General features: G+C 44.1%; 1 protein-coding gene across 1 annotated transcript in view; it reads left to right on the forward strand.

Annotated features, from left to right (window-relative positions):
• The window catches only part of ptpn9a (protein tyrosine phosphatase non-receptor type 9a), a 169,706-nt gene that overhangs the window by 68,632 nt on the left and 87,737 nt on the right, over window positions 1-13,337 (forward strand). The window contains exon 2 of the mRNA XM_059640095.1: window positions 3,033-3,176. Coding sequence (XP_059496078.1) covers window positions 3,033-3,176 — 144 coding nt within the window. The remainder of the gene's footprint in view (window positions 1-3,032; window positions 3,177-13,337) is intronic.

Below are 13,337 nucleotides of genomic sequence, written 5' to 3' on the forward strand. Positions count from 1 at the left end.
TGGAATTACATGGCAACTGCCAAGTAAAGAAACACATGTTTTCCTGGAGAAATGAAAACGTCAGATGCTGGTGTCAATTTAGTAGAGTGCTGTCTTTTTGAACTGTATATGTGCACATTGATCCTGCAGCGTTGAAGGGGTTGGGGTATGCTGTTTCCTAACATAATTTGGGACAATATGTTCTTTGTCCTGCCCAATGTTTGAGTCAAGGTCAGTTGGGACACTCAGGTTCACATCATTCTTAGAACATATGAGTTTTACCGGCATTGGTTCTATAAGTTCTTCTTCGTTTTTATTAAATTAGCTTGTCCATGACACCACAAATTTATTATGTCCCCAAGTCTTGGACATATTCATGCTTGAAAGTTGAAGAGGAAAGCTTATGTGCTTTTTTCAATTGACTGTTTTAAATTTGTAATAACCCTGAAGATTTGCTTTGTGTTCCAAGGATCTAAAAAGAGTGATGATGAATAGAACTTAACCTTGGGAACCCACAAGTTCAGGAAGTTTTATGCTTCCCAGTAATTCTAATATTTGGTTTTAACAAAAATGTACTGGTGTGTCTTTGGTTTCCAGTTTATTATTTATATTCTTTCCTTAAAAGATAGACAATTTGTTCTTTTATTTCCGGTCAATAATCTCTTCCTGCCTCAGTCCCGGCCTTCAAAAACTTTGGAAAGCATTTTCTTTGTTCAATAGTGACCCTGCAACACCCAGAGAAGGAATTCCTGCATAATTTCCAAACTGGGGTCTGTTGCTTCGAGTTACTGAACCCAACATACTTCACCAGCTATGTTAGCCATCATAAAAAACTGCATCTGTCTTGTTTTCTTAAGCATCTTGAGTCCATTGTCTCTGTGTGCAATTCATGTTTAGTTATTAAAGCACTGTTTGTTGGTTCTTTACATAAAGTATTTGCTAAGGATTGGAGAAGGTGATATTCTTCTTCTGATTTGCATCTAAAGACACACACCAACTGGATTCTGAGCAAGGTTCTTAGGTTAATGAACTTTCTGGAAGACAGCTGTATAATTATCTCCTCTCATTTGAGAAGCTGTGGAAAAATGTGTATGTAGATAGGAAACAATTGGTGTGATATTATACTTAGTTCAGCTTCACTTTCTAGGTTACCTCCAAAGAATGGTAAGGAAGAGCAAAACTATGGGATTGGCGGCCATCTCCACATCACTATTTGGCCAATAATTTTGCCCTTTTATCGCTAGTCAAAATCTTGGAATCTCTGACTCTCAATTGCGGGAGTTTCTCCTGCAAAAATGGGGCAACAACTAAAGTACAAAGCTCATTGACTGGTGCTAACTAGGGATCAGTAATGAATACGGCTTTGCCAGTTATTGTCCACATCCTAAAAAGAAACATTCCAACTTTTTACCCTAGGTTGTTAGGTTGCTGTTGCATATACTGTTTTGATCTTGCTTGTACTGTGGGTAGAAGAGGACTAGTTAAGCAAAGCAGAGTTGTTTGCTTGCATTTTAGAGTTGTATAGTTGTGACCTGCACAGCTTGCTTTGCTTTGACAATGACATGGGCTGAGGGAGGTGGTATGAGCTTCAGGAATTGGGGGTGTATGGGGCTACTGGACAAAGCACCAGTTGAGTCAGATGCCTAAGAAGAATCAAGCACCTGTTAAGTATTTTTATACCTTTCCAAAACATTAAGCTTATTTTCCAAAAGATTTTGAACATAATCCCAAGTTAGTTCCACAGACAGAAATCTTCATTTTTAACAGGTATAAGTTTGAACATCAGAAGCTGCCATTTCTAGCATCCATATTCTTTTCCTTCCAGTGAGTGGCAACGACCATTTAGAGATGTTAATAGCTAAGTTATCATTGCTGAATTTAATGTGATATTGACTTGCTTTTCCTTCTACTACATGATGGGCAATTCACTTCAGAAATCCTAAAAAGATAATTAAATTGAGACTGTTGGTTGTGAAGCCGAGCTAATGTCCTGTGACACTAATGCTAGAACATGTTCATGCAGTTTGCAGCAGTGTAGTACTGAATCAATGAAGATTGTACTAATATTGCATCTTTAACAGCATATGATATCCCAAAGCATTGATCAAGAAGGTTACCAAAATCAGCTCGGCACAATATCAGAGATAGTAATAACTGTCGATGCTGGAGTCAGAGATAACATAATTAGAGGAACACAGCAGGCCAAGCAGCATCAAAAGAGCAGGAAAATTGATATTTCGGGTTGGGACCCTTCTTCCCCCATTTCTGAAGATAATTGCCTGAGGCTGGAATCAAACCTTGGTCCCTGGCACTCTGAGGTAGCAGTGCTAGCCACTGTGCCACCTGTTCGTCCAGTGTGCTGCCTGTTCTTCAGTACTTTTCTCATTCTGGTCCCATTTGGCTTAAAATCTTTTGGTAAGAATTCACACCATTCTAAGCGTGATAGTAAGGTGTTTTTCAAAAAGCATTTTTCATAAGGCTTCTCTGCAGCAGTTGCCTTTTTGTGTGTATTTAGAAATTCATCTCTGTTTCTAGTCATTACCATGCTTTTGGGCAATATTTCTGCTGAGAACTGTGATGACCATTTCCTCCACAGTGTGACTCTTTTCATATCTCAAAGATTTCAACTTGCTCATGGTGTTTCTCCATGCTCTTAAAAATCTGTGATTGTGAAATGCTTTTATCATGGTTATATGTTGCTGAGGGCTTTTTGTTTATCCCCTCTCCAGTGTTCAGTAGTGGAGGAGGCAGATGCACTTCTGGGCATGTCTCATTACATTACAGTGTGATATAGGACGCCTCTGTTGACCCAGTATCTCAGATTTCTATTTGATATCTTGGAATAGGATGAGCTGTGATCTTCATTCGAGAAGCGGGTCTTTGCCTCGAAGCTTGCTTCAAAAGGATAACAGATTGTGTTCTCTTCCCACCTTTCTATGTTAAACTTCAGATCAGGTGAAGAGTTGAGATTTGTTAGGGGAGCTTTGTGCCCGGTAGTTCTCTTCCACCTGTGTAACCATATGTAGTGGTGATTATTTTTATCTGTCTTACAGGCCACCAAGCAGTTTCTAGAAGAGATCAACAAGTGGACAACGCAGCATGGTGTCTCTCCCCTGTCCTGGAATGCAGCAGTCAAATTTCTAATGGCCAGAAAATTTGATGTATACCGTGCCATTGAACTATTCCACTCTTACCGGGTAGGTAGACTATTGTTTTTAATGATTCTGGAGGTTGTGTAGGTTGTCAGCTGTTTGAACTCCGGGTGACGTAACCTGTGGAACCATTTAAGAAGAATTACGTCCCAAGGATGTGTATCTGTCAGTATGTATATTTGAGAGAGAAATGGGTTTGTTTTGCACACATTGAGCAGTCTACATGTGGAGGAAGGAGTGGATTATGATAATCGGGTAACATTAGTTTGCATTAATTTTGAGTGTGTGCAGTTTTGTTTGTGCTGAGCATTGATGTACTTTGTTTCTGCATCCTATATTCCATTGAAGGATATATGGGTATGCAAATATGAAGTAGTTACATTATATTCACCTAGTTGATTACTTTTGCAAATAAATGTCAGAAGCCACGTGACACCAGGTTATAGTCCAACAGGTTTATTTGGAATCAGACAAGGTTTTGGAGCACAGCCTCTTTCAGGTGCACTGAAAGAGCAGAACACACAGACCCAGAATTTATAGGCAGAGAGATCAAAAGATCATACTACTGGTGTGAGATGACCAAAAGTGTTAGATGGTGTGAGTAAAGTGTTTATAAAATCAGTGTCAGTGCTGTGCTAGCATTACAATGAATCAGAGCTACAGGAATATACAAGAGGTGACATCTCGGATCAGACACTGATTTGTAGGTCTGAGGCTTTGTTCACAATCTGTCTGAGTTTTTACCGGGAATCAGGCTGATTTTACTCTGAAAACTGCATTTATAAGATGCTACGTTGACTGACTGTGACTACAAATTGAGTTTTTTGAACAAAATAGAATGTATCTGCAAATAAACAAACAACTTGGGTGAAATGATTCATCCTGTAGGGGCGTGTGTGTGCGTGCGTGTGCGTGCGTGCGTGCGTGCGTGCGTGTGTGTGTGCGCGTGCGTGTAAGAGCGTAATTAGTAATTCAAAACTGTCTGAACTAATTAAGGTAGAGAGATCATAACAATTTATCAAGGTGATGCTGTCAAAACAGGAACACAGAACAGTACAGCACGGTACAGGCCCTTCAGACCACGATGTTGTGCCGAACTTTTACCCTCAACCTAAGGTCTGTCTAGCCCCTACCTTATACTATCATCCATATGTCTAGCTAGTAGCTGCTTGAATGAGGCCGACTCCATACCGTCTGCAGCAATGCATTCCATGCCCCTACACTCTGAGTAAAAAAACCTACTTCTGACATCTCCTGTATATCTACTTCCACTCACTTTAAAACAATGCCCCTCATAATAGCTACCTCCACCTAGGGAAAAGTTTCTGGCTGTGCACTGTATCTATACCTCTGATCATTTTGTATATCTCTATCAAATCTAAAAAGGAAGGAAGATTTTACAGATACAGAACAGTATGGTGGGGTCACCTATAATGTGACATGAACCTGAGATCATGGTCGAGGCTGTCTTCATGGATCCAAAACTTGGCTATCAGTCTCTGCACATGACTCTGCATTGTATGATTCAGAGTCTATGTTAGAGGATGCTGAATGCCCATTGAGCACTAAAGTGTTCCCTGACTGGGAGGGAACATCCCTGTCTGGCGAATGTTGCACGGTGCCCATTTATTCGTTGTTGTAGCATCTGCATGGTCTCGCTAATATATCACACCTTGGGTCATCCTTGTCTACAACATTGGCTGAGTCACATGAGTATCTTCTGTGAACGTGGTAGGTGATGTTCCGAAGTCGATGATCTTACGTGTCATGCAGAGGTTGCCATGGTAGGGTTGTGTGGTGTTGTGATCAGTTTTGTCCTGAAGACTGGTTAGTTTGTTGCAATCGATGGTCTGTTTCATGTTTGGCAGTTGTTTGAAGGCAAGAAGTGGAGGCGTAGGGATGATCTTCATGAGATGCTCATAGTCATTGATGACATTTTGAAGGCTGCAAAGAACATGGCATAGTTTCTCCACTTGAGTGAAATACTGGACGACGAAGGGTATTTATCCTGTGTCTGTCTTCTGAAAAGGTTCGTTGTGGTTTTTCCGATTGTGGCACATTGGAACTGGCAATTTGATGAGTTGAGCATTGTATCCCATTCTTGTGAAGGGATCTTTCAAAACCCCTCGGTGTCCTTTTCATTCCTCTTCATCTGAGCAGATCCTGTGTATGTGCAGGATTGCTTCTTTAACAGGTATAGGGTGGAAGCTAGAGAAGTGCAGTATTGTGAGGTTATCCATGGGCTTGGTTAGAGTGAGGTACTGAGATGTTTGCCCTTGATGTAGATGTGCGTGTCCAAGAATGAGACTGATTCCGAAGTGTTGACCATGACAAGTCTGATGGTGGGATGAAACTTGTTGCTATCGTTGTGTAGTTGTTTCAGTGATTCCTCACCATGAGGCATAGTATATTGGCAAGACCATGCAGATGCTACGACAACGGATGAATGGACACCGCGCAACGTTTACTAGGCAGGCATGTTCCCTCCTAGTCGGAGAACAAATCTTCCGTACTGAGATAGTCGGAACTGCCAATGCTGGAGAATCTGAGATACCAAGGTGTAGAGCTGGATGAACACAGCAGGCCAAGCAGCATCAGGGGAGCAGGAAAGTTTACGTTTCGGGCCTAGATCCTCCTTTATCCAGCTCCACACCTTTGTTATCTCAAATCTTCCGTACTTTCTTGTTTTGACAGCGTCACCTTGATGAATTGTTATGATCTTTCTACCTTCACTAGTTTGGACAGTTTTGAATTTCTTAATACACTCACACACACACATGCTGTCTTGCACTCGCATGCACTCAAGCACATGTGCATACGCACGCTCGCTCACACATACTCACGCACTCACTCACATGTATATCAATGGGGTGAATCATTTCATCTAAGATGTTCGTTTATGTGCAGATACATTCTATTGTGTTCAAAAAACAAACAATTTGTAGTCACAATGACAGACAGTTCTCCTCCAGACCAACTATTAGGAGGCACAGTAGCTCATCATCCAACTCCGTTGCATCTTTCTTAATGATTCCTCAAACATTGGAAACTTGATAGAGAGGGAAATGGAAACCATAGCTACTACAGTTATTAGGCTTCTGGATCATCCTAGTAGCATATTCAAAACAGTACTTTATTACAGAAGCCATTTAAATGTTAAAAGTATCATTACTTCCATGATATCTGACCTTGTTTTTGGTGGTGTTGCTTGCTTGCTCGGACACCGTTCCATAGGTCTGTTAGCTTGCTTGTGTGAGCCTTGACCCTTGGATATCAATCATTGGTTGCCTTGTAAGGCTATCGTGGTGAAGCGGTATTGTGTCTCCCTCTAGACCAGGAGTCCCATGTGCTCCAAAGGTATATGGTTATACCCTTGAATAAGCAGATTCAGAAAATACCTTGATTACCATGCAGAGTGCTTCCACCACAGTTTTCAGGATGCCTAACAGGAACTCAAGTTATTTACTCAGTCCTGGGATGGTGGCAATAATTTTAGTATGCAAAGCGGATGATTCGGTTATTCAGTTAATTCAGCATAGATTTGAAACTTTTCTGTTTGCCCATGTTCCTCATACTGATCAGATAGAGTCAATCAGTCTTTGGGGAACTCCCTAAAGCCTGAAATAATTCTGTTTAAAGAAAAGACATTGTAGAGTACACTGAAATGTACTGTTTGCAAGGGCACCAGGAATCAGGGGAGGAGAGTGCTTATGATCTGTTGTCTGCATTAGATTTGGTTTGAGAGACACTCGCATACTGGAAGAGAAACGAATACTAGTACAGGTTCTGTAAAGGGGTTGTAATTTGGATCCCTGGCTGTGCCATAAGAAATCAAATCATTACCTCTGGCTGCATAGGCACTAGAAATTGATTTTAAAAAATCACAAAACTCTCAGGAAGTCAAAGACAGTAGGATATGTTGGCTACACAGGCAACAGAAAAGGCTGGTATCTGAAAACTTTTGTGATCCATACTAAGGAGGTTCTGTGAATTGTGATGACTGCATCAGTGGAACTCGGATGGAATAAAGCTGCTGTCAGAAGCACCTCAATGACTAGTTCTTGTGAATTCAAGAAGTTGAACTCTACCTGAAGAATAGAGTTTTGTAAAACCTCTCTAGGGTCATGGAGTGCCATATATGTTAAGGGGTCTCCCATAAATCTGTGGGATCTGTTATTGTTGGCTTTGTAAAATGTAATTTATGGTTTCTACTGAAGACAGCTGCCTATAAAGTCATGTTTTATTTATGTTGATTTTGGTTTGAGTGCTAAAGTAAAAGATGTAACAAGTGAAATGCTGTTAGTTGGCTTCTCCTGCCTGTGTAGTTAAGTAGGTTTTTGGTCTTTTCCGTTATTGGTCTCTACGGTGATCATAACCATAGTCAGACTCTTTTCATTGTCAAAACTGTGAAACCTTTCTTTTGCCACATTCATTCCTTTATCCTCCTCTGACAGGCATCTGTCTTTTAAAGAACAAAGTTAGTGATACCGAATGAGTGTTTTCTCAATTAGCTTGTCTGCAGTCAATTTATTTAAGCAAAAGTCTCCCCTCTTAACTTGGTTATTCTTTTTTAACATGCATTGAGGGAGTTGCCAGATGTGAACATGCACAACATTTGAGATTTCAAATAGATGAATAATGCTGTTTGAGATTGCAGCCTTTGAGCTGTTGATACTTTTCTCATTTCTGCGTATATTTCATTTTAATTATTTCTATCACAGCTTGTGTAGAGGAAGGCAATGGAAAGCCATAAGGTGATGGAAAGGGCACCGACCAGACAAACTTTGATAATTACCCAACATGTTCAAGAAAAGGCTGTTGAGAAGAAACTGCTATTCACTTAATGTTGAGTTCTACTCACGTAGTTGGAAAGGCTGCTGTATTTATTTGTGTGCATGTTTGTTGTGTGTGTTCCCTGTTTTCAGCTCCTATTGGGATTCAGGCAATGGATGATGACAAACTACCTAAAGTCCAGTTGGAGGGTATCCAAAAATTCACATCCCACACAGCAATACGTAAGCCATGTGCAGAGGACAAATTCTTTCCCACAGCTGTTGATTCCACTCCTACCCTGCTTTCGCCTTGAATAGAAACATAGTGGTGGATAGACTGGCCAATGTTGCTGCATTCTGTGTTAGCAATTAAAAGTCATTGCTGCCAGCTCAGGGTTGGGGAACACAACAAGTAAAAATAGACCTACCCTTGTCTTGTAGCAGAGATAATGGGAACTGCAGATGCTGGAGAATCCAAGATAATAAATTGTGAAGCTGGATGAACACAGCAGGCCAAGCAGCATCTCAGGAGCACAAAAGCTGACGTTTCGGGCCTAGACCCTTCATCAGAGAGGGGGATGGGGTGAGGGTTCTGGAATAAATAGGGAGAGGGGGGAGGCGGACTGAAGATGGAGAGAAAAGAAGATAGCTGGAGAGGAGAGTATAGGTGGGGAGGTAGGGAGGGGATAGGTCTGTCCGGGGAAGACAGACAGGTCAAGGAGGTGGGCTGAGGTTAGTAGGTAGGAAATGGAGGTGTGGCTTGGGGTGGGAGGAAGGGATGGGTGAGAGGAAGAACAGGCTAGGGAGGCAGAGACAGGTTGGGCTGGTTTTGGGATGCAGTGGGGGGAGGGGAAGAGCTGGGCTGGTTTTGGGATGCGGTGGGGGAAGGGGTGGGTGAAGTCCATATTGATACCATTGGGCTGCAGGGTTCCCAAGCGGAATATGAGTTGCTGTTCCTGCAACCTTTGGGTGGCATCCTTGTGGCACTGCGGGAGGCCCATGACAGACCTGTCATCAAAAAAATGGGAGGGAGAGTTAAAATGGTTCGCGACTGGGAGGTGCAGTTGTTTGTTGCGAACCGCGCGGAGGTGTTCTGCAGAGCAGTCCCCAAGCCTCCGCTTGGTTTCCCCAATGCAGAGGAAGCCACACCGGGTACAATGGATACAGTATACCACATTGGCAGATGTGCAGGTGAACCTCTGCTTAATATGCAAAGTCATCTTGGGGCTTGGGATAAGGGTGAGGGAGGAGGTGCAGGGGCAAGTGTAGCACTTCCTATGGCGCACTGACCTCTACATCGCCGAGGCCAAATGCCAGCTCTCCGACACCACCTCCTACTGCCCCCTTGATCATGACTCCACCCCCAAGCACCAAACCATCATCTCCAACAACATTCATGACCTCATCACCTCAGGGGACCTCCCACCCACAGCCTCCAACCTTTATTATTCCCCAACTCTGCACGGCCCGTTTCTGTCTCCTTCCCAAAATCCACAAACCTGCCTGCCCTGGTCGACCCATTGTCTCAGCTTGTTCCTGCCCTGCCAAACTCAGCTCCACCTATCCGGACTCCATTTTCTCCCCTTTGGTCCAGGAACTCCCTACCTACGTCCTTGACACCACCCACGCCCTCCACCTCCTCCAGAACTTCCAATTCCCTGGCCCCCAACACCTCATTTTAACCATTGACGTCCAGTTCCTATACACCTGTATTCCGCATGCAGATGGCCTCAAGGCCCTCCGCTTCTTCCTGTCCCGCGGGCCCGACCAGTTCCCCCTCCACCGACACTCATCCGCCTAGCTGAACTCGTCCTCACCGTCAACAACTTCTCTTTCGATTCCTCCCACTTCCTACAGACAAAGCGGGTGGCCATGGGCCCCAGCTATGCCTGCCTCTTTGTAGGTTAATTGGAACAGTCCCTCTTCTGCACCTACACAGGCCCCAAACCCCACCTCTTCCTCCGTTACATTGATGACTGTATTGGCGGCGCCTCTTGCTCCCCAGAGGAGCTCGAACAGTTCATCCACTTCACCAACACCTTCCACCCCAACCTTCAGTTCACCTGGGCCATCACCAGCACATCCCTCACCTTCCTGGACCCCTCAGTCTCCATCTCAGGCAACCAGCTTGTAACTGATGTCCATTTCAAGCCCACCGACTCCCACAGCTACCTAGAATATACCTCCTCCCACCCACCCTCCTGCAAAAATTCCATCCCCTATTGCCAATTCCTCCACCTCTGCTCCCAGGATGAGGCATTCCACTCCCGTACATCCCAGATGTCCAAGTTCTTCAAGGACCGCAACTTTCCCCCCACAGTGGTCGAGAACGCCCTTGACCGCGTCTCCCGCATTTTCCGCAACACATCCCTCACATCCCGCCCCTGCCACAACCGCCCCAAGAGGATCCCCCTCGTTCTCACACACCACACCACCCCACCAACCTCCGGATACAACGCATCATCGTCCGACACTTCCGCCATCTACAATCCGACCCCACCACGCAAGACATTTTTCCATCACCACCCTTGTCTGCTTTCCGGAGAGACCACTCTCTCCGTGACTCCCTTGTTCGCTCCACACTGCCGTCCAACCCCACCACACCCGGCACCTTCCCCTGCAACCGCAGGAAATGCTACACTTGCCCCCACACCACCTCCCTCACCCCTATCCCAGGCCCCAAGATGACTTTCCATTTTAAGCAGAGGTTCACCTGCACATCTGCCAATGTGGTATACTGTATCCATTGTACCCGGTGTGGCTTCCTCTACATTGGGGAAACCAAGCGGAGGCTTGGGGACCGCTTTGCAGAACACCTCCGCTCAGTTCGCAATAAACAACTGCACCTCCCAGTCGTGAACCATTTTAACTCCCCCTCCCAGTCTTTAAATGACATGTCCATCATGGGCCTCCTGCAGTGCCACAATGATGCCACCCGAAGGTTGCAGGAACAGCAACTCATATTCCGCTTGGGAACCCTGCAGCCCAATGGTATCAATGTAGCTTCACCAGCTTCAAAACCTCCCCTTCCCCCACCGCATCCCAAAACCAGCCCAGTTCGTCCCCTCCCCCCACTGCATCACACAACCAGCCCAGCCTGTCTCTGCCTCCCTAACCTGTTCTTCCTCTCACCCATCCCTTCCTCCCATCCCAAGCCTCACCTCCATTTCCTACCTACTAACCTCAGCCCACCTCCTCGACCTGTCTGTCTTCCCTGGACTGACCTATCCCCTCCCTACCTCCCCACCTATACTCTCCTCTCCACCTATCTTCTTTTCTCTCCATCTTCGGTCCGCCTCCCCCTCTCTCCCTATTTATTCCAGAACCCTCACCCCATCCCCTTCTCTGATGAAGGGTCTAGGCCTGAAACGTCAGCTTTTGTGCTCCTGAGATGCTGCTTGGCCTGCTGTGTTCATCCAGCTTCACACTGTAGTATCTACCCTTGTCTTGTCTTCTGATTAGAATTGCATTTATTGTACTGTGTACGCTCTCCATTTCGTCTATGGAAGCCTACCAGCGTTTCATTTGGCCTGTGTGCTGATGCCATCAAGTAATTGTACAGCCTGAAGGTTAATTTAACTCATTCTTTGTCCAATGCCAAATACAGCTTGAGAACTGTACTGTTGTGTTTAGCACATAGCTCCCCAGTAGATTTTGCAAAGACATGTCGCTTCATCAGAGCTGCAGTTATTTTACTTAGACAACCAAGTGCCTCATTGCCAGCTATGAATTACTGTTAAGATATTAAAACAGAAAATGTTGGATATCGTCAGTGAATCAAGCAGCATCAGTGAAGAAAGAACCAGCATTGATGTTAATGTAGATTATATATACACAAAAATACTCGACTGCATCAATTTTTCGTTCTTCATTTATGGGATGAGGGCATCGCTGGCTCGGCAGCATCCATCCCAGAGGGGAGTTAAGAGTCAACCACATTTGCTGTGGGTTTGGAGTCACACATAGGCAGTTTCAAAGAACATAGAAAAGTACAGCACAGTACAGTCCCTTCGGCCCGCATCGTTGTGTCGTGGATTAATCTTAATCCAAAAATAAAATAACCTAACCTACAATCCCCTCAATTCACTGCTGTCCATGTGCGTGCCCAACAGTCACTTAAATGTCACTAATGACTTTGCTTCCACAACTACCACCGGCAAAGTATTCCATATGCTCACAACTCTCTGGGTGAAGAACCTCCCTCTGACATCTCCTCTCTACCTTCCTCCTAACACCTTAAAACTATGACCCCTCATGGCAGTCAGTCCTGCCCTGGGGAAAAGTCTCTGGTTATCGACTTGGATATCCATGCCTGTCACTACCTTGTACACCTTGATCAGGTCCTTCCTTAAAGGTCATTAATAACATCAGTTTCTCCTGACAATCAACAATGGAAGCATGGTCATCGTTAGATTCTTAATTCCAGATATTTTATTGAATTCAAATTCTACCATCTGCCATTTTGGCATTCGAACTTGGTTCCCCGGAACTTTGTCTGGGTCTTTAGATTAACAGCCATAACACCCCTACACCATCACTCTCCGACGAATGATTGTTATCTGATTGTTCAGGAGCTCGCCTATCTTTTTAGATGCTTGATGCCTGCCCAAGAAGCAGATACGGTTTCCTAAATTGAATCGCCCTGGTAAGGGCTTCACACCCGCAATACAACTATAGCTTATATTCTTGACGTAGTGCTGAGGCTGCAACAGATTCTGGTGTAGAAGTGCTGGCTAAGAAATTGTATTTTTTTTTGGAAATTCCATTTTATGAAGGACAAGTATAGTTTTGAATGCTGTTGTTTCATTATTTAAGTAGAACAAACATAACTGATCCTGAAAAACTAGTGTGGCTATAACTGACTATGGTGCAATATAACTAATCTAACTGAAATATTTGAAAAGAGAAAACCAGGCTAGATCTGTAGAGAGAAAAGATGCATTGTTCTTTTGTGTGTAACTTCCACCACAGCTGAAATTGATCAAACTTGTTTTCCTTTTTTATACATCAACATTTGCTGCCACCCATACCTCATTTTTAAAATCTAAATCTTCCATTTTCATGTGGAAAGCTGTTAACGCAGAAACTCTCAGGAACAATTCTCTCGCCCTTACCTCCTGTTCCAGTCTCTGAGTCAAGTATGAAGACGAGGGGAGTGCTGAGGAAGAGGCAGCAGCAACAATTGCACAACACTGACATGAATGTTGTCTGGCTGCACAATGATGACATTAGCAACACCTATTTCCTGTCTGTGTATTGGCACAGAAGATGGTGATTTTCCTCAACTGCAGGAGGTGAACACACAGTTTGCACGGGTGCCATGCCTGTAATACTGCAGGTAGCTGCCTATATCCGAAAACATCAGCTTGTCTGCTGCATTTTAGGTTTCTAGCTGTTTTAGTTTTCGCTGTTAGGGTGTGACTTGAATTCTGCC

Source organism: Stegostoma tigrinum, chromosome 36 (genome assembly GCF_030684315.1).
Source record: "Stegostoma tigrinum isolate sSteTig4 chromosome 36, sSteTig4.hap1, whole genome shotgun sequence".
Lineage (NCBI taxonomy): Eukaryota > Metazoa > Chordata > Chondrichthyes > Orectolobiformes > Stegostomatidae > Stegostoma > Stegostoma tigrinum.